Source organism: Malurus melanocephalus, unplaced genomic scaffold (assembly GCF_030028575.1).
Source record: "Malurus melanocephalus ecotype Western Australia unplaced genomic scaffold, MMel_1.1 scaffold_52, whole genome shotgun sequence".
Taxonomy (NCBI): domain Eukaryota; kingdom Metazoa; phylum Chordata; class Aves; order Passeriformes; family Maluridae; genus Malurus; species Malurus melanocephalus.
Window position 1 is genome coordinate 1,259,566 of NW_026623284.1, and position 20,984 is coordinate 1,280,549.

Genomic DNA, 20,984 nt, shown 5'->3' on the forward strand with positions numbered 1-20,984 from the left:
TGTAAGTCTTGTGATCTGTGGTGTGGCTAGGGGCATTTGCTTTCTGTAAGGTAGAGAATTGAAGGGTCCTTCTGACATCAGAAAATGTTGCTGGGAAGTAAAGGTTGAAAAGATAAAAGTTATGCCCTGAGGTTCAAAACAGTGGGAGATCTGTTCCATCTTTAAACCCAGAAGGCCTGATAATGTTTTAAAAAATGCTTCTGTGAAAAAGAGGCAAGAGAACACATTCTAATTTAACAGTAAAATTTTAAATTTATTGAAATTTTTTTAAGATAGATGTGAAACTAGTTTTGATGGGTTAAATATAAAATAATTCTTTTGACTTAAGAATGTAATATAGAATTTTTTTTCTAAATATAAATCTTTGTTCAGTGAAGTCTTTGACACTTCCAGCTCTGTTTGTGACTCTGTGCAGGGTCATAAGACACAAAGTATGTGATCAACCCTTACAGTTTTCCTAGCTCATGATTTCAAATTCGGTGGACAATGCCGGAAAAAAGGGTTGAGAAGTCCAGTTTTTTATACTAGAGACAACGTTGGAGAATTTTATGTTTTTCCAGGGCTTTATAGCAGGTTGTAAAACCTTTTCAGTTTCATCTAGTGGTTGAGTCTACACATGTAACAAAACTTGGATGTGGAAAAGTTAGTCTAGCCTATGTGATTCCTATTTTGTCTTAAGAAAACTGTTGCTGATAATTTATAACAGTATTCTCTCAGCACTGAAGAAAGGGTAGAAAGCTGCAGTACTGCTGGTAACATAATCTTCATAGTTTTTGTCTTTGAATAATAAAACTTGAATAAAACATTGACTGCAAAGCTAAATTGTATGTGAGGCAGGCTGTAGTCAAACTCTTACATGAACAAGCTGTGTAGTATATAAGCCTTGAGCAATAGGAATAAGGCCTAATATTGTAGAACTTTCAGGTTTTAAGTGTGAAAATCTCTACCTTTGGAAGTGGTGAAGGGAAACTAAGGTACATCAGATTTTGCTTACTGTTTGTGAAGGTTAGCACAGCACTGCTACATTTTCCTTGATTTATATTACATTAGCACCAGAAAAGCTAATTTATTTCAGTTAAGGAGCATGTTGAATTCACCTGCTTCTACTAAACTTGTGTATCAGGAAGAGTAACTTGTATCCTTTGTGGCAGCAGTGGTGAGAGATAATTGATTAGGAAAAGAGACTTTCCCTGTCTGAATGTCCCAATGAGAGTGACATCTCAATGGCTATTTGTGAGACACCCAGGTTGAGAAACTAGTGGAACTGCTACTTGCAGGAATGTTGGAAGAAAAGAAAGATCCATGGAGGGCGGGAGTGTGTGCAGGGAGTCTGTGTGGACACTGGGCTGGATGGGCTCTGCAGAATGCACATGAACTAAGACCAGTGCAATTTAAAACTCAACAATTTTACAGAAATGAAAACTAGAATCTGAATTTGAAACTCAGATAGGTCAGAAGGATTGGGTAATGATGTGCACATAGTTCCACCCACCTCATTTTTGCAGGCATGTATTGTGTTGCAGGAAGGATGACTCCAAGACCTGCCTGGCAGCTTTCTGATTTTTGTTTTAGAGGGGCTTCCAGCACTGTTTCATCTCTGTGGTCTTCCTTTCTCCCCTAAACAGCCTCACAAAATCCCTAAGGAAAGGAACATCTTCCCCCATGGACTTCCTACTGCCATCTCATGTTTTTTAATACAAATATGAGTAGAAGCATATTAGAAAGGGGCAGGGGGCTGGAGACTCCTACCAGTTGTGGAGGTTTAGATGAATCTGATAGAGAGTCATCAAAGCTAAACTTCTACACATGCCTTGGCAACTGCACTGGAAGGGTGAACTGTGAGCAGCCTTCTGGGGGGTACAAGTGAGGCTTCTGAGGAAAACTAAAAATAGCTGTGTTGCATCACACATCTCAGTGTTGTGAAAGATGTTCTGGTAGATTAGTGACAGGCATTGACTTCGGAATGCCAACAAGTAGAAAGGGATGCAGGAGATGGTAACCAAGGAACCCTTGTGAGGTGCTTGTATTTAGCTACCAGCCAGCAGTGATACTATGGCAATGTGTTATACCACTCCTGTACCTTTTCTGATATCACTATTGATCTAAAGGCCTGCATTTCTTTGGCTGTTACTCTTTGGGGTTTTTTATCATAGTGGCTTGTTTGCACAGCAGCTGTCATTTGAGTTGCATATGCAAATCATTTCATTCATGCTGGTCTAATTGCAGTGTACTTGATCTTTGGGTAGTGATGATCACTGGAGCTACCTGTTGCAAGGTGTAAGAATGTCCTGTTTCAAGATTTCTGTTCCATTTGATGAGCAGTGCTTTACAGATGCTCACATTGTGATTTAGGGGTGCAGAGGCTGATCAGATCTGCTCAAGTGTGTCCTTGGCCTACCAGGAGAAGCTGTGCAGTGCTCATATTGTTTCTTGTCTTGTGCACAAGCACAGCAGAAGTCCCAGGATGATAGGTGATGGAATTGGAAGTGAACACTTCCTCTGGATCAAGGGCAACCAGTTTTTCATAAAATTAAATTCTTAGCCAGGAATGCTTTGAAAGAGCCTCAGCAAAGAGATAGAAGTCATTAGCTGTGACTTGATCAAAGTAGATTTGTCATCACACAGTGGGCTGTGCTTAGTGCTGCAATCTCTGCACTGCACTAACAGCTCTCCTCAGCAGCCTCTGGTGACTCCTCCACTATTTCCCTTCCCCTGTCACTGTCACACTCTGCTGTGTGATGAAAATCATGACGATGATAATGATGATGATGTCATTGTTGCTATGTCTCATCTAGCTTCTAGAATAGTCTGAAAAAGCTGCCGTCTGTCCCTTTTTAAATATTAACTTATGATGCTCTTGAAGGTGCTTTGACTGCACTGTGCTTTGATGTGTATGTGAAGTGTGAAGAGACTGGAGAGACTGTTATTTCCATACACCTGTTAATGCAGTGTGTCTCCAGAGGAGTCTGTTTTCTCTCTGACTCCAAACCGTGATAACTGTATATAGCAACTGCCTGCTAACATCTGTTCAAACAAACGTTTTGTCCCCATCGCCATTTTCTTCCAAGGCAAAGAGCCGTTGTGGATCCGTGTTTCATCACCTAAAACTTTTGTGCAGCAAAACAGCGTCCAGACTGGTTTGAGGGCCACGCATGTGCTAAAGCAGCTTTCTTAGGGGATAGCTAGGGTAAGGCAGGAGCTCTCTTGGAGGCTCCATTTCAAATGTCATTTGCTGATTTTGTAATGGAAACTATAGGTACACTTCACACTGTTGTTTTAGACACTATTAGCTTGGCTTTGCTGTTTGAACTGCTCCTTTTTTTGCGGATTTGATTTATGAGGTGGGTTGAAACCTCCAGTTTCAGCTATTTCAGCCCACTTACTCAAGATAATGCTCACATTGTGGGGACTTGACAGGACAAGCTTTGGCTGGGAGGAGGAACATTGGTCAACTCCATGTACTTCAGGCGTGGGCAGGGGCTGCACAGTAGGGTCAGGAACGTTCCATCCTGCAGCTTTGGGAAACTGTTGGATAACTTAGCTTGCCTCAGTGACCTGTTCATCTGTTTCCTTGTTCATCACTGCAGTGACAGATGAGGTTTCTGAGGACTGTTAGTATTTGGGAAAACCACCCCAACCAAAAGAGAATACAGACTTTACTCACTGTATCAGTACTGCCCGGTAATGGCATTTGGAGCGTGTCTCAAAGGCCAAATCAGACCTCTAGAGCCAGGTTTGTGTGCTCTGGTTGGGACATTATTCCCGCAAGTGCTGTGACACTGTTTGCTTTTGCAGTTGCATAACACAAACACTGAGTAAGATTCCCCAGCTCACAGCGCGTTGGCATTTCATGAATCCGAGGAAGAGAAGCAATTCTCATCACTTTTAGGGACTGAATGTACTTTATGACTGAGGACTGCATAGGCTGGTAGCTACAGCAAATGTGAGAGCAACATGGTGAACTTCTAGCTAATTGTCATTATTTAGATGTAATATAATCATAAGTTCTGTGTGGTTTAGTCCCCAAAGATTTTTTCTTTTTGCAATCCAGATCACTTACCTTGTGGTATTTATATTTAGGAAATTGATCTTGCTAAACTGCTTGGAAAACAAGGAAAATATCCTATAATAATTTGAAACTCAGCTTTGATGCCAATTGAATTGTTGTGTCTTGTGTTACCACAAATTGCAGCTGTCTGGAAGTCTCGTAGAAATGCATGTAAACCCCCTTTTCATTATTTTTATTTCCTCTTTCCTTTTGAGAGAGCAAAAGAAGAAACTGCTGGATCCAATGTGAGAATCATCTGAAATTTGAAATCTTAAATTAAATTTTGGAGTTTTGCTATCTGCAATAGAGTAGTTAAATGTACAGCACCTGATTAGCCTTTTATTGCTACTTAAAAACCTGTAATTGGAGGTCTTTTTCCTCATGCCTTGGCTGATGATAGCACAGATGAGTGACTTCTGATCTTTTTCTTGTGTGTAATTCTGACCTGTTTATGTATTTTTTGTTTGTTATAGCTTTTACAAAACTGATCACAGTAAATGGCCAGGAATATCATCTTCAGCTGGTTGACACTGCTGGCCAGGTAAGTTATCTTTCGTTTAATTTTTCTTCCAAGTTACAACAACGGGTATTCATGCTCCTGTTGAGCTGAGTTGGTAGTGACTCTGCATTCAGATGTGGAACTTAACTTAAAGAGGATCCTGACTTGTTTAGTCACTAAATGACTTTTTCTGTAGTGTTTATTTAAAGGTTTTGGTTTGTGTTTTGTTAGTGGGTTTTGGGTTTTTTCCCCTTACCTATTGAATGGGTGCCTAAAAAAGGGAAGAGGGAACTGCCTTAAAATCTGATGTCCCAAAAGTTTGTCAGTAGCTTGTGTGATATTTACCGAGTAAATAAGCCATGGGGAAATTTAGCATTACTTTTTCCAGTTTGTGTGCTCCAGGTACGCCACCATTACTTGTATCCATGAAGTAGTCATGGGGAGCAGACAAATTCATGTAGGTGGTACTTGCTGAATTACCAATAAACTGCTGCAGTTTGGCTGCATTTTAACGTGATGGTTCATGTGTGTGCCTGAGCTCCACGAAATGACAAGGAGTGAGGAGGAGACAGGGAGCACGTGTCCTGCAGTGTGCTGGGGAGCTTTGGGAAGTGCAGGTGTTCATTATTTACAGGTACAGGTGTTCATTATACAGTGCTGCTTGGCTGAACCCATGCATGGGAATGCTGCGTCTTTTGAGAGACTCTATATTAGGAAAAAACACATCAGGGACCACTAAACCCCTGTATTTTTATCCTCCTTTTTTTTTTTTTAATTTTTTTTTGCTTACATTCTCTTGCCTTCCATGATCTCATACTATGCCTTTGGGTTTTTCCAAACTATGAGTAGTGTTAAACAATGTTAGTGTTGTAAAAAATGCTGCCAGTACTTAAGGCTTTAAAGCTTCAGGACGCCTGCTCATAGCTATGAGACTATTCAGAAGGTTTGTAACCTTCTAGGTATGTTTGATTGCTTTCTTCGAAGAGAGCTGTGGGGCTGGGGAATAGCTGTGATGTATTTATATGCTGTATGCCTGTGGTGCTCATCAGCAACATGTAATTGCTCAGAGGTGTCTGAGCACAGCACTGACCGTGCATTCTGGGGCAGGATTGCTGGATGGGGAATGCTCTGCAGAGGAAAGTGAGGGTGAGAGAGGGGCAGGCTGAGGAGTGTGAGCAGAACAAGCTCCGTAGGTGTCACTCTGCTATTGTAAGTGTCCTTGCATTGCAGCTCCGATTGTGTGATAAAAGTGATAAAAGAAAATTTCCTCTTTGAGGAGGAAATTGCCTTCTGGAAAGGCAGTGTGACTTGCCACTAACATACCTGTACTGCTGAGGATTGATTTCATGTTATACAGTATTGTGGAACCTAAATAGCTTCTTTCCCAGCTTGTGGTTTTCAGATTTATTTCTTCATGGAATGATTTGAATTTTGTTTTCTGGCTCACATGGTTAGAGGGGAGAGATGATGTTGGGTTATGGAAGGTGTGGCTTGGACAGATTACTTTCCCAAGTCTGTCTTGCTTAATGGCCCATAGGGAGTCCTCATGTGTATACAACACAGCAAGGATTGTATTGCAGATTTCTTACATACTTTTGAAAACCTGGCTATGGCTTGCAAAGTTGTAGCAACGTTGTTTTATCACTTGACAAATTTCTTAATTTGACCCACAAGTTCCAGAGAGCATAGCAGCTTTCCTTCCATCTCCTAACAAGCTAAAGTCATAAATTAGGAATAGTTGAGGTTATGGCACTTACTTTTCTTGGTATTTCTCGTCTGTCCTATGCCTCTTAACCTTTCCAGGCTTTACTGAGCTTTGTGTAGTTCGATTCAACAGGGGCCTTGATACAGGGTCACAGAAGAGCAGTGTTAAAGGAAATCTTGCCTAACACCAAATTCCAGCTGGGGCAGTCCTGGGAAATTCCGGGTAAAGTCAAGCCACTGCAGAGTTGCACTTTCACCTGTTTTACACAGACTTAGCTCAGATCCTTTCTGTATTGACTTTGGGATTACATATCCAACTGGAGTGGCACTTTGGCATTTCAGAGAAGATGGGGGAGGGCTGCCCTCAGTGTGTAGCAATAAAGGCAAATGAGGGCAGCTTTTGCCAAGTGTTATTCTTTCAAACTTTTTTTGGCTGGATCTCTGAAGTTGATTTTATGAAGAGCTTTTCCTCTTCTGCCAGTTAGGAAAGTTTGATTCCTTTTGGCTCTAGATTTAAGCTGTGTGATTGCACTGCTCCATCTGTTCAGCCATGACAATAAGAGAGAGGTTATTTGATCTTCAGCTAAAATTACCATCTTCAAAAGCATAGGTTGAGAACTCATACATTAGGAAGCATGGCTTTTGTCAAAATAGAAATATTTCCTGGAAATATCTGTTGGAACAGGTTTTTAACATTGGATTCATAGTATTTACGTTGCATTACCTGCAATATGTCAGTCAGTTTTATTTACCTGTTTGGTCCTTCAGTCCCTTTTCAAGAGGGGTAATAAAGTTACTGGTTAAGTTTCTGGTGGTTTTGTTTGGTTTTTTATTTATGTAAACACTTGTCATATAATGTAAACTTACAGTTGTCATAAGGCAGCTAATAACTATTTTTTGTATCTGTAGTTGATAAGCATTAGTTAGTAAGTCACAATTATTTGCTTCCTACCAGATTCCTTAGGTAATTTAGATGTGATCAGTGTAACTTGAAATTACAAACTGCTAGATCCTGTTGTCAGCTGTTGAAATTAAGATTTTGAAATGTATCACCAGCAAGATAAGAGGAGTAATTGCTAATTAGTGGTGGGACAGAGTGGATGTTTTGTACTAATACAAACAGATAATTAAGCAGGATAAGAGGATTGGGAAGAGCTTCAGCTCATCTATAGTCTTAGAGGGAATAAACCATAAAAGCTGTAGATTAAATTGTGGAGTATACAGACTGACTTTCAGCTTTGTCTTGACTTGGCAAAGATGCCACATGTGACATTATGATGAAAAAAATTCTGAAAGTACTACCAATACAAAATGTCTTAGAGATATGACCGACTTGCCTGATGGTGATCTGATGACATCAAGTTCTGAACTGTGGCACTCTTAACTTTAAATGCAATATTCCTTCCACAGGATGAATACTCCATATTTCCTCAGACGTACTCCATAGACATCAATGGCTACATTCTTGTTTATTCAGTCACGTCAATAAAAAGGTAATAAAATCTGTTTGTGTTCTTCTGTTTAAGCATTTTGCAGGTTTAACTCCTGCTTGTGCTATATTTTATGTGTGATTGTTTCAATTAGTCTCTCTTTCACTTAGAAATATTATAGAAATGAATACTAATGTTTTTTTTAGACGTGTCCCCTTAGACCCAAATGTCACAGACACTTTGCAGACTAATATGCAAGGTACCGTGTAAGAAATGAGACAGTATTAAACTACATTGTTTTGAGGTGTAAGTAAAAGTACAAAAAATTATTTCAGAAATAAGTAGAGTTCATTGCTCTTGCATCAGATAAAAAGACAGACTTAAGTATGAAGCTAAAGGGCACTGTGTGTTTATGTGAAGTACCCAGTTAGTTGCTAGATCATTCCTTCACCCTTGTAGCTTTTTACAGTACTGAGATTATTTTGACTTCTTGTCTTGAATGTTCTAATTAACTGTTGGAATTTATGACTTTTGGATTGTGGACTCACTCTTGACATGCTGCAGCAAATAATCTTCCCTGAAGGCTGTCCCAGTGAGTCTCTTTTGTCCTTGCTCTTCCCTGTTCATTGTGACACAAGGACAGAGTCCATCGTACCTGGAGTCATATAAGACATATCAACCTTTGTACCACTTTGTAATCTTCTGTTATTTTCTTCCTTCGTCTGGTCATCTTGCTTTGTTTAAATACTGGTTATCCTTAAATTGGTGCTGATTTTCAAATATTGTACAGCATCTTTATTAGAACTGCTAAATATTTTCTGAAATTTTTGTTTGAATAAAATGATGAAGACCTTAGATCTTTCAGTTTCATCAAGTACAAGTGAAGTTGATGCTTCCCTTCTACTTCCAAGGCAGTTGATCAGTTTTTTTATGAGTCCTGAAGTGTTTCATATCTTTTCCTCTGATTCAAACAAAACTGATCATTTCAAGCTCTTTGGTAGACCATCATAAAAGACATAAAATACAGATAAAGCAACCTGCCTGTTGCCTCTTTTTCCTTCTCACAGGAAGGATACAGTCTGGTTATAAACTTCTGCTGCTCGCAAAGTCTTTAATGTTGAACAGATTTCACAGTTCTCCATTCTTGGTTTTCATCTTCAGTTCTGAAGTAGAGAAGGGCAAGCATGTGTTAGGCTTTGATGTGTGTCTAGAGATATTAAACTACCAACTTCCCCTCTGGGTCTGGGATTTTAGTGAGAGGTTCAGTGTTGGTGCTGAGTAACTTGTATGAAATAGGAGTCAGTATTCTCTGCTTTAAATAGACAATGCTCCACTCCTAAAGCAAATACAAAGATGTTCACTGATAACTGGTACTGTGAGAAGTGCCTTTGACTGAAGCCAATCACTCAGAGGATTCTGCAACCTTTGCTGTTCCTGGCTTGGCAGCTAAAGGACATGTTCTTCCTCAGCCACTCCAGTTGTTACCTTATGGTGTCTTGAGCTCAGCAGGTGAAGAAAGGAACATCTGTTTTCTGTAGTTGCATTCAATCAGTTAAACCAAGTCCTGAATATATGAACAGGACAGAATAAGCTAAGGCTGTAGGTCGAAAGTCTTTCCATCAGTATTTAGTCTTGATCAATTTATTCCAAGTTCTTGTTGTTTCTTCCTTTAAATTTCAAAGTGTCAGTGGTCCTGTCTTGTTCCATTCCTTATGTTCTGTATCAGGACAGTGTTTGGATGATAGGAAAGATCTTTCACAATATACCCTGGTAGCTTTGATCACTTGCCCAGACAATGAGATCACAAATCACCATTTGTCCTTACTTTTGTCAAAGTGTGTATATTGATCCAACTGGGGCCAGAGCTTTGACAGCAACCTTAATAGAAATGCTCGTTTTAAAATTATCATCTTCCCTGCTAACTTCCAGTGGGAAGTTTATGCAGGACTTGAACAAAAGCTAATGCCCTACATTTTTCATGTTCCCAGGCTCTCAGCAGCAAGGTTACGGGAAGGCTTTTGCTTTACTTCAGGTTAATTAAATTCCAATTTTGTATCTCATTAGGTTCCATGATTTTGTGTAACACATTTATCTGACAGCTAGTAATTGTTTGGGCTTTTTTTTTGTATTTCACACATTGAGCTGTTTTCTGTAACTCATTTGCTTGACAGAACTGGAAGGGACCTCTTACGGTCTCCAAATCTCAGTTTCCCAGCTTGATGTAATGGTGCTATTTTTGGATTGGTCAGTCCTTCCTCCTTTTTGTCCTTGCTCTTTTTACCGTAACTAATTTTGAAAGCTTTCTAGAACATTATTGGTCAAGCTAGTTTCATTCCTAGCAGTTCTTAGCAACTTGTTTCTGTGTCCAAATTGTGTTTGAGTTTAAATAGCACTTCTTCTGTGGTCCCCTCCTTGATCTGTTAACAAAGATTAGTTTTTTATTTGTAGTATTTTCACTAAAAAAGGAATCTTGTGAACAATCTTAGACAAGCAGATAAGTACCCAAAGTGAGGAAATGGAAAGGCCAGGCTGGACAAAAGCACTTGGCAGAATTGTGCACAGGAGCCTCAGGTGAGGACTTGCCAAACTGCTGTGGCGTTGTTCTGACTAAGCTGGAAACAACACACCTAATAGGGCAAAGGAAACAATGATTGTACTGTCACCTGTGGAGAGTGTGCTAGGATCTTTCCTCTTGCTTCAGACTGAGAAACAGTTTTGTGGTCTGTAGCACATGGGTTATTTTATGGCATTTTTATTCTTTCAGTTTGCGGGGCCCCTAGTTCTGTGCATAGCAATGCCTCTCAACTCTGCCACAGCCAAACTCCATTCAACTCTTATTTTCTAAATAATTATGAGTGTTCGAGATGAGTTCCCAAGAGTAGAATTTCACTAATAACCTTTTCAGCCTAAGCCTTTGTATCTCTAAAGTCCTGTCCTTGATTCCACATTTTCGTGTGATCTGTAGCATCCCACTTGAGTTACCGGTAGCAAGCTGTGCCAGACTAAGTCACGCTTCTGTTTACAAAGAACTCATTTTCTTGATAGGATACCCTGAAACTATTAGCTGAGCATGAGGAAGTATTATGTTCCACACAATGTCAGAAGTTATTGCTGGAGTCAGACAAATTGACCTACTTGACGGAAAATCCATCTTAAATGTGGCAGAGTTTATTGTTCAGAAGTGAGAGGTTTTAATGCTTTGAATGGTGTTTTTAGGCACCAGGTCTTTAATTGCTCTGAGCTGGAAGTGTGTTTGAGTGCTGCTCTATTTTTAACAGTTTCAATTCTAATTGAAATGCAGTACAAGTCAAGACATTGCCTGTAGCTAGCAACACTGGAAACTGGAAAAGTTTTGGTCACTTTTCTGTTGTCTAGTTGCATGTCTCATCTGTGAGCCTGTGCCTCTCTTAAAACAAATCCAAGTTGTGCGCTTCGTGAACCAGCATTTTTTCCATAATATAACCAGCGGAGTGCAACATCTGCTCCTCAACCCCATTTATAGCTTGTTCCCAAAAGTACCAAATGTCAAATGCAGTGGATTTTGCTAGTGGGGTTTTTGACATGATATTTTGCAGTACTGATTCTTACCTCCTGTCATACAAACTTCACCTATGTGATAGGGGAACAGACAATAAGTATTTGAATAATCATTCTTTCAGTGTCATCTTGCAGATCAGTTTACTCATTTTCCATAGAAAAAAATAGAATTTTAGGCTCCTTTTGGTTTTCCTTTTTACATAAGTAAAACTTAATAATTATATGTGAACTAAATGTTCTTTAAAAACAATATGTTATTTTAAGATGGAGCTTGCTTAACTACTTTTTCTTCCAATTTGCTTTGATTTGACATACTCATCCAGAATTGTTGGACTGCAGTAGTTAAATTTCTCAGTGTAGATACAAACCAGATGAGAGGTGGGAGGGACTTGGGGTGATTCTGTGTTAGATGCATCAGTCCTGGGTAATGTTATTTATTTCTGCAAATGCCATCACTGGGGAGGCTGTAAGGGTAGGCCCAGGCTGGTCTCTGCTGCCTCTGGGACCAGTTTGCTATTGTACACAAACGGGTACGATTTCCAGCATCTTTGTAGTTGTGTATACATAGAATAAGTTTTAAACACAACCTACATATGCATTTAATTGCTTGTGTATTGGGTATTGAGGATAAACATCAGAGTGCATGTGTGACTTCATCCCTTTATTTTGCAGTTTTGAAGTGATTAAAGTTATCCATGGCAAGTTATTGGATATGGTGGGAAAAGTCCAGTAAGTAGTGACACTTTCATCTCATTTCATTGCAGGCATGTTGCTAGTGCTTTGTTCAGTATACTGTAACTGTTCTGAAGTTCTGAACTTTCTTTCACAGAATACCCATTATGCTGGTTGGAAATAAAAAAGACCTGCATATGGAACGGTATGTGAATTCCAGAATGTGGGAAATGCAAGGCAGCAGCCCACATTCCTGTGGCTGCAGTTCGCTGGGTTTGTTCTTGGCTTGCCAGAGCTAAAATCAAATTGTAGGTTAAAATAAGTTACTGGCAAGGCAATTGTGTCCAGAATGTGAACTCGGAGCCATGAACTTCTGTTGTAATGTTGATTTTTGCTATGAGGTTCCAGGGACAGTCATTTAACACTCTGGCTTTTTTTCAGAGTAAGTAACAGAAGTGTGTTTGTCACAACAGCAATTCCAGATGATATTACAGATTATGAAAACAAAGCAATACTTTGGAACAACTGCTCTTCTGGGCCACAGAGCAAATTTACCTGGCCCAGTAGTGCATTTGACAGCAGCCAAAAGCAAATGCTTTGGATCAGACTTCACAAGACATTCCTATTACAATGCACTTATGTGCTTTGATACTCTGAGGTATTTCTTGACATATCAGATTCCAATTCTTCTGCAAGTTATAAGAAACATATTTTTCTTCCTTTCTTTGGTCAGGGTGATCAGCTATGAAGAAGGGAAAGCTTTAGCAGAATCCTGGAATGCAGCTTTCTTGGAATCTTCCGCTAAAGAAAATCAGGTAATGGACTCAAGAGTCACTTTATTCAAATAACAATGTAATGGATGAGTCAGAGTTTCACTTAATGAAGGAAGCTAAGATTTGCATGTACTCTACAGATATTTTGTGTCAATGGAAGCAGAACGGCTGTCTGCACTCAGGTTTATGTACACAAGTTTTTCCCTGCAACTGTCAATGGTAGGAGGAAGTGAAGAACTGAAAGTTCAGCTTCACTGAAGATATCAGAACACTTAGTGACAAACTAAAACTCAGATCCACGGGATGGGTGGAGCAGGGTCTGTTACCTTAAATAGAAGTCGCTGCTGGCRGAGCCGTGACTTGGTGTAAGGGGATGGACCTCGTGTTTTAAGGTGCTTGGCAGGCTCAGTCTCTTCAGTGTGGGGAATAATAATTTTGTGTGTCTGTGAGGTGAGGAGCATGCAGGAAAGTGTTAGAACACAGCAGAGGCTGTCAGACACCTCTGTGTGTAACTTCACTCCAGCTGTATCAATCTGGTGCATTTTAATCTGCACACATTTACACTTATTGGTTTCCTGTCAGAGAAAGAAAGTGTTTAATTACATGTTAAATAACTTCTTGTTCCTTGGTTGCTCTAAATAACTCACTTTAAAATGCTTCCTAAATATGTTCTGGTATTTGAATTTGTTTCTGTGGCTCTTAACCACACTTTGACTTGACACCTTACATATCTAAGCTGCAAAAGCCTTAGTATAACTGCTGCAGACTGTGGAGGAGGGGTCTTTTTTTTCCGTMTTTTAGTTTTTCTTTCCTATAGGTCTCAGCAGCGTCAAAGCTTTTGATTTTTAAAAATACAGACATATAAGGTCCCACATGTAATGTAGCATATCCCCTCCTTGTCCTCCTTGGTAGCAAGAGCACAATCAGGACAGTCCTGTAGATGTGACAGGACTTTTATAGGCAGCTTTTCTTTCTTCTTCCCCTCCAAAATCAAAACAAATAATTTTTGTCTGATGTTTATGGTCAACAATTCTATAGGCTCCTTGGAAAAGTAGGATTTTCCCTGGAAGAAAAGATTTGGATTATTTTTTGTCACCAGATATAGAACACTTGGAGCTAGTTTATCAGTATTTCTGTTTCTGGCTAAGACTTGTATTAACCTTGTCAAAACTGGGCATGATGGAAGCATGAAATTTCTCAATATCTTCGCTTTCTGCTGGAAAGCTTCAAATGCATACCAAAGGAAATTAAATTGACAGTGAAGGAATAAATCTCTTAAAAATGTCTGGGTTTTTTTCCACCACTTTTTWAAAAAAATAACGTAATAATTCAGGATTAGGCAAAGCTGTTGCCGGTGTTCTTTTTCTTTTGTCATATGTCACAATGTGTAACAGCACAGCAGTTCATATCCCACAGTAAAATAACTTAATGATAACTTTTCTGGAGTTTTTATTGTTCTTGATCCAAGAACAAAAAGGTCACTTCATTTATGTAAAGAAGCTACAAGCTTTGTAGGATGCTTGGTATGTCCTGTGTCTTAACTTGCTGCACTGACAAAGTCCCCTGGATTTGTGCTCTTTATTAAGTTAAGCTGCCAGCTGGAGTTTATATATCAAACTTGGTACCCATCAGGGAAATCAAAATAGCAGTTATATGTCATATATTTAAAATCCTGGACAGTCCTGTACATAATCYACCAAAAAATTCAGAAGTTCTGTGCATTCTGGCCGTCAGAGGTCTTCCTTTCTGCAGGATCCTTCAGAATAGCGATTGCAGGTCGCTGTAAATTCTGTCCCTCTGGATTTAGCAGCAGGTTGTTAGAGGCAGGTGCCTGAACACAATTCCTCCTTCATGCCTGCTGTATAATACACTTGGTAAATTTGTCCAGCTTCACAAGTCTGGCAGATCAGATGTCACTCCTGAGAGGGGTGCCCAGAGCATGTGACCATCCTTCCAGCTCTCTGGAGCGTTTCCTTTGGAGGAYTGGGATGTGTGGAATAAAGTGTGAAGGAGCCCAACACTGGCRCAGCTGCCTCACTCTTCTCATACATCTCCAGCTCTGAAGAGGTGGAAGATTGAGCATTGAGAGCCAAGTGTGGAGTCTGGAGCTGGGAAGKTCTGGAGGAAGGGCAAGCATCAGGCTTGTAACATCCCTCCTCCCTGTGAGAGATGGACCCAAGAGCACTTACGAACTCATTTGGGTTTTCTCCTCCAAATCCTAATGCAACACGATCAAGAGCTGATGCACAGACTTCTGTCAGGACAGAGCATCTTCTCTCACTCTGAAACTGTGTCTGGTCTGGGGGGAAAGAGGGTTTATTTTGTACTTGATAACCAAATGTGTTGTCATTTTCCTGGTACTGAGTGTTTACCTTACGTAAGTCAACATTATCGGAAAAAGAAGTCTGTTGGCACTTATTGTATGGAGGTTCATTCAGATAATCACCTGTACTGCTTTGGTACAGCAAATGTAACTTGAGTATCCAGATTAGTTCCAAATGSCTTCCAAAAGTACATCAGCTTTTGTTTGCTTAACAGAAAGCTGGTTTATGAGCTTATGAGCTGGACTGGATCAGGGATTTGGAACTTGAGCAGAGAGTTCAAAGCTTCTTGACTGAGGGGACATCTGTTAATTCTCTCTGAAACCAAGCCATCTGTATTTGGTGGATGTGGACCAAAAATGGGACAATTTCTGGTGTGCTGATCTGAGATTGTGAAGAGCATCATGTACACAACCAATGGTGAGGAGAGGGGGTCTCCCTGGTAGCAAAGACTCTCTCCCCACTCTTCTACCTTTCTGCTTTCCCCTCTTGCCCCCCAAAAAAATCCTTTTTGGAGCATCTGTGAGAGTCCAAGGAGCATAACCCAATTATGCAAGGCAATTAAAATAGTTCTGTAGATTAACTTAAACAAACTATACCTATTCTGCCAAGAGTTATCAAAAGATAATGTGTCCTAGAAATGGCATGGCTTAGAGTACATGGAAAGTGAGAGACGCAAAGATTAAAGCTGTGGTGATGATAAATGATAGTGGCTGGCAAGAGTTCTCAAGGTCAAGTAGACTTGAGTGTGTGCCAGCTCCTCCAGCCATGGGTGAGCTGGTAGGACTTTGGGAGGAGCCTGCATATCACCAGCACATCAGTCATCAAGGGAAATCCGTGGCCTTTGGGAAGGCAATCCTGGCACTTAATGGAAAAGACCTCCCTGAGATGACTGCTGGGCTGTTACTGTCATGTCTTCTCAAACTGTTTAATTACTACCAGGCATGTTGAATTGCTTTGGCTAACTTCAGGAACTTYAGGTCTTTCTTGTGAAATTCCCTACATGGTGTCACCTAGGCAGTAGTAGAGTGCTTCATCTTAATCCCAGTGCAATAATCACTCTTGGAAATACAGCCAGAATCCAAATTGGTCTTAAACCCAGGTGAAGCTGGTAGCCAACTTCTGGAAGGATTTAGGAAGTAACAAGCAACTAAGTTATGTTCATCCAGCTATGCAAAATTCACTAGATAAATTGTGAAAGGAGCCAGGAGGTAGCAAAAAATTTGCTTCTTACCAAAATGGAGCTCTCTTAAAAAGCAATTACTTGGTTGTGCTTCTTTTTTCAAGAGCAGCTTCATCTTGGAACTCAGAAGAGGCAGTGCTCAGTAAATGCTTCAGAGTAGTTTGGAATTCAGGGATCTGGCATGTTTGGACTGGCAGGGGATGGGGGGAAGAAATCCACTTTTTCTCTGTGTAGCTATTCAAATTCCTGTGCCCAGTTCTGTGCTAGGATAAACCAGTACTATGAGCAGCTGAGGGTTTCCTCTTTGAAACAAAAAAAAAACAGCTGCCAGAGATGACTCTGGTGCTATGGGCTGGATTTGGGTGGTTGCACCTTCCTGCTGGCTCCTGGCAGTGCATTCCCTACTCCCTGCTCGTGGAGGGAATCTGCCTTCTGCTCTGCCTGTCCTGCTCACACTGAGGGCACATCTGCAGCAGCAGCTGAGCCTCTGGTGTGCCCTGCTCGCTGCTGGGCTCTCTGGGCAGCAGGTGTTGCCCAGGCTGGCATGTCTCTTGTTTCCTCAGGGAGAAAGGTAGAAAGAAAAGCCAGATGGCTTCCTGTGGGCTAGGTGTGACCCACATTCCACAATTGCACCATATGGAGGCAGATGCATATAAAGTCTGGCTGCATCCCTCATTCCTTGTCACAAAACACAGCTTCCTGCATTGTTTAAAGGCTCAGTCTAAAACTCTTCAGCACATTTGAGCTGAATTGCAAATTCCAAAACATTCACTGTAGGACAGTGATTAAACCTTCCCAGTGAATATGTCTTTTCTGTGAAATGAATTAACAAACCCTGTGAACTCCTACATCTTAGTGCTTCAAACATCACATCTTTGACAGGGAATGTGCAGCTTTTTGGTTGACAGAGTAAGTTGGGGAGGTTTTTTAATGGGTACTGTGAAACGTGGGCAAAAAGAACTTGTGCATTTAAATGAAACCATTGAAAATTTTGACTCTAAGGGAACAGTGGTGCTGTGTGTTTGTAAATCRGTGTATAACCAGGTTTTGATTAAGGGGAACTCCTCATTAGTGGAAGCAGTTTGATAGCAAGTGCAGTCCTGGCCATATTTCTCTTAAAGTCTTAATTTGCCTAGGAAATAAGTTGCATCGTTACTGAAMTAACAAGCCACTTCTGTCAGGTACTGTTGTGATTGCAGGAAACTCCTGTTTCCAGCTGGTAAAGTACTTTAAATAGTTCCAGAGATCGTACTGGGCACAAACAGTATAAATGTGGGAAATTTTAAATCTAATCTTGTTAAGATTGCTGTGGGGCTTCAGTCAATGGGATTAATTTGGAAATGATCCAGTTAAGAATTATATCTTGTGGAGGTGGAAAAACATCTGTTAGATCAGAATGCATAGCCATAAATCACAGAGTGCTCYTCAGCCTGCTGATTAAAACAACAAAACCCCTTTTTATCCTCTTTCTAGCATGATTGCTTTCCTATGATCATTATACTTTCTTATGCTTGGAATTCCCAAAGTAGATGGCCAGAGGTTGGATCAAATGGTAGTCTGAGATGGTCAGGAGACCATTTCCAAGCTGCAGATGCACACACTGAAGCTCCAGTCATACAATTCAAGCTATTTAAAATGTAACCCTCTTTCTGTCTTTTAAGCAAAGAATATTGCTTAATATTAGTGATAGTTCAGCTTGTACTTTCCCCTCATGTCTAATATTCATCTTACTGATAGGGACAATGAGAAAATCAAGATAAAATCACCCTCATACTGAGCTGTGCAAATTTAGTGTTGGGAGCTGAAAAATCTGCTGCCTTCTGTAATTACACATTCTCTTAAAGACTACTGAGAGCAAACAGGTTGGTTTATTCTCTGGAGCACCACAGCATCCAAACCTTCCGTGCTGTCAGTCAGGCAGGGTAGGCTCACTATGCAAAATAAGGTGATTATAGTTATTAGCTCTGTTGTGAATCTGGCTCAGTTTGTGCCTGCCCTCTGCCAAGGATTGCTGTGGGTGGGGGTTTTGCACTTTGAAACTAAAATTACTGTGTTTTCCCGCTTCATTTTTGGAATAAGCAGTGGATGTGCATTTGCTGATGTAGCTGGTAAAACTGCTAACATTTTTTTAGTTATGTTTTCAGTAAGTGGGCAGTCCCTCCTTCCCTCCTAATGGTGTGCTCTCTCTTTGCAGACTGCCGTTGATGTTTTTAAGAGGATAATTTTGGAGGCAGAAAAAATTGATGGGGCAGCTTCACAAGGGAAGTCTTCATGCTCAGTAATGTAATTCCACTGCAGAACCTGAAAACACTGGGAATACATTCTACCTGAAGAAGCAAAACTGCCCATTATCTTTAAGGATAAACTATGCTTCTTTTTTTTTTTTTTCCCCTTTTTTAATTTTTTTTCCTTCTGTTAACCTGAAAGATAAAAAGTTGGTTTGGAGCCTTTCCCTTCAGATTATGTTAAACTCTGACTCCTGTGCAAATGGCTTCACTTCCATTTTCAAATTTTAAGCAATCATATTTTCAATTTATATATTGTATTTCTTAATATTATGACCAAGAATTTTACTGGCATTAATTTTTCAGTGTAGTTTGTTGGTTAGAATAATCATCAAAATGATGCATATTGTTACACTACTATTAACTAGGCTTGGATATCAGTGTTTCTTTGTGTTAAATGTATACTTGTAAATAAAATAGCTGCAAACCTTAAATGTTCTGTTTATAATTTTTCGTTGATTACTCCATATCAACTTTTTTTTTTGTGAAAAATGTTCACCTGCTGACCTTAAGAGAAGGCGTGAGATCCTTGGAGCCAATGGATTGTTTGACTATTGTTCGGGAAGTTGTTTGCGAGTGATCCCAAACGTTTTTGCTACTGGAACTCCAGGCTGGCCAGGCAGCTCTGTGCCCGGTCACGGGAAGGAGAGACAAATGACAGCTTTATTTGGAAGGGAAGGCCTGGGTTTCAGTCAGAACCTGCTCTGTGTTTTTCCTCTGTAACCATTGAGTAAAGGGTGCGCAGACCCGCCCCGAGTTCCTGCGCTACGGACTGTTCACGCGGACTTGTAACTGGGAACGCTGTCAGGATGGAGTGGATTTATCCAGGTCACAAGCRTAGACTTGTTAAGAGAACAAAAATGTCATTTAAAATAAATTGCACGTCCTGAACAAATCGGTGTGGGCTGTTTGTCGTGAATTGCTGTACTCCTGGGCAGCGCTGGTAGAGGTGAGCGGCCTCCTGACATCTGGCCAKGCACAGCTCAGGGTCCCTGCACAGCTTTCCCTAGCCAGCTCCAAGCTTTTCCTTGGCTTTTGGACTAGAGGTTTAGCAAGCCGTAATCTCTCAAGTTTGGAAACAAGCTATTTACAGCTATGTATTAAAAAAATAGTAGTTGACCTACTTTGWATTGAAAAGCAGAACAAAACCCAAAACAAGCAAGGCTGACTTGGAGAATAGTTAGTTAAATGGAGTGTTTTCTCCTGCATTTTTGTGTTCATTTGAAAACTTAATTCCTGGCAAGAGTAAATAGGAAGGGAAAGTTGGAGTGTTTTTTCTACCAGAATTAGCTTTTGTATTCCCGTATATGCTAAAAGACACAAATGAAGCATTTTTGTGCCTCTCTTTTCTTTGTGCAGTTGTTGCCTCATACGATATAAAAAATGGTCTAAACCTCTCAACAGTGTATGGTGGAAAACTTATTTTCTTTGTTCATTGTGAGAGTAACTGGCAAAAAAAAAGTTGCCCTTTATCTCCACTTAAGATATTTCCCAGTGTTTCTGAAAACCTGTGTTTCACGAATTCTCACACCCCGTGCCAAGCACAGGTTGAGTATCTGGATGATTGTCACGCATGATGGATTGCTGGAGTTCAGCAGAGAGTTCCTTCAGGGAAACGAATCTGTGCTTTGATTTTGGAACCAGACTAAACTGGGGCTGTTTCCTTCCCAAGAACCTGCAGCATTGGAGTGAGGCTCGCTTGGAATGGCTGAGGATGCAGAGCATGAGCYGAGGAGCACAGAACAAGGTGTGTCAGTTCAGAGTGATCCTTCAGTGCCCGAGCCCTGGGAGGGATGAGCTGTTGCRTGATCCAAGGCTGTGGTGTTGCATCACGGACACGATGGTGTGTTCTGCRTCACAGGGTGGAAGTTCTGGAATAACACAAACCTCTGTGACCACTGAGGAGTGACCACCTGCTCCATCTTTTTGTCAGTGACTGCAGGTGTACTGGCATCAGTCTAAGTCCTGAAGTAGCTGGTGCGTTGCTTCTTGAGGTGTGCCAGCTACTAAGGGTTTTWAAGGAGATGGATGAGGACATGTGCAATTTAATAGTCGGGGGTGACTGAGGTCCTGCCTTCCAGGGGTGAGCCTTTCCAGAAGGGCTTAAACGCAAGGGCAGGTTCTCCGTGTGATTTGCAGTGGGAGTTTCAAAGCGTTGAAAGGGACATTTCACAAGGGCATGTAGTGATAGAACAAGGGGCAATGGCTTCAAACTGCAAGGAGTAGGTTTAGAATAATTGATAGGAAGACATTTGTAAGGGTGATGGTATACTGGAACATGCTGCCCAGAGTTTATGGATGCTCCACAAAGCCAGGTTGGATGGGGCTCTGAGCAACCTGCTCTAGTGGAAGGTGTCCCTACCCATCGCAGGGGGGCTGGAACCAGATGGGATTTTGGGTCTCTTCCAGCACAAACGATTCATGCACTCAGCAGTGAGAGACATGTATGAGAGACATGACAAATGGTCTTGCATTTTCCATAACAGCTGAAGAATTGAACTCATCCACATATGTTGTTCCCTTCCTCCCRTT

General features: G+C 40.7%; 1 protein-coding gene across 1 annotated transcript in view; it reads left to right on the top strand.

Annotated features, from left to right (window-relative positions):
- The window catches only part of RHEB (Ras homolog, mTORC1 binding), a 39,151-nt gene extending 19,784 nt beyond the window's left edge, over positions 1-19,367 (top strand). Inside the window, exons 3-8 of the mRNA XM_057365400.1 lie at positions 4,522-4,589; positions 7,662-7,744; positions 11,891-11,947; positions 12,048-12,095; positions 12,624-12,705; positions 18,362-19,367. Coding sequence (XP_057221383.1) covers positions 4,522-4,589; positions 7,662-7,744; positions 11,891-11,947; positions 12,048-12,095; positions 12,624-12,705; positions 18,362-18,454 — 431 coding nt within the window. The 3' untranslated portion in view covers positions 18,455-19,367. The remainder of the gene's footprint in view (positions 1-4,521; positions 4,590-7,661; positions 7,745-11,890; positions 11,948-12,047; positions 12,096-12,623; positions 12,706-18,361) is intronic.
- Positions 19,368-20,984: the final 1,617 nt, after the last annotated feature.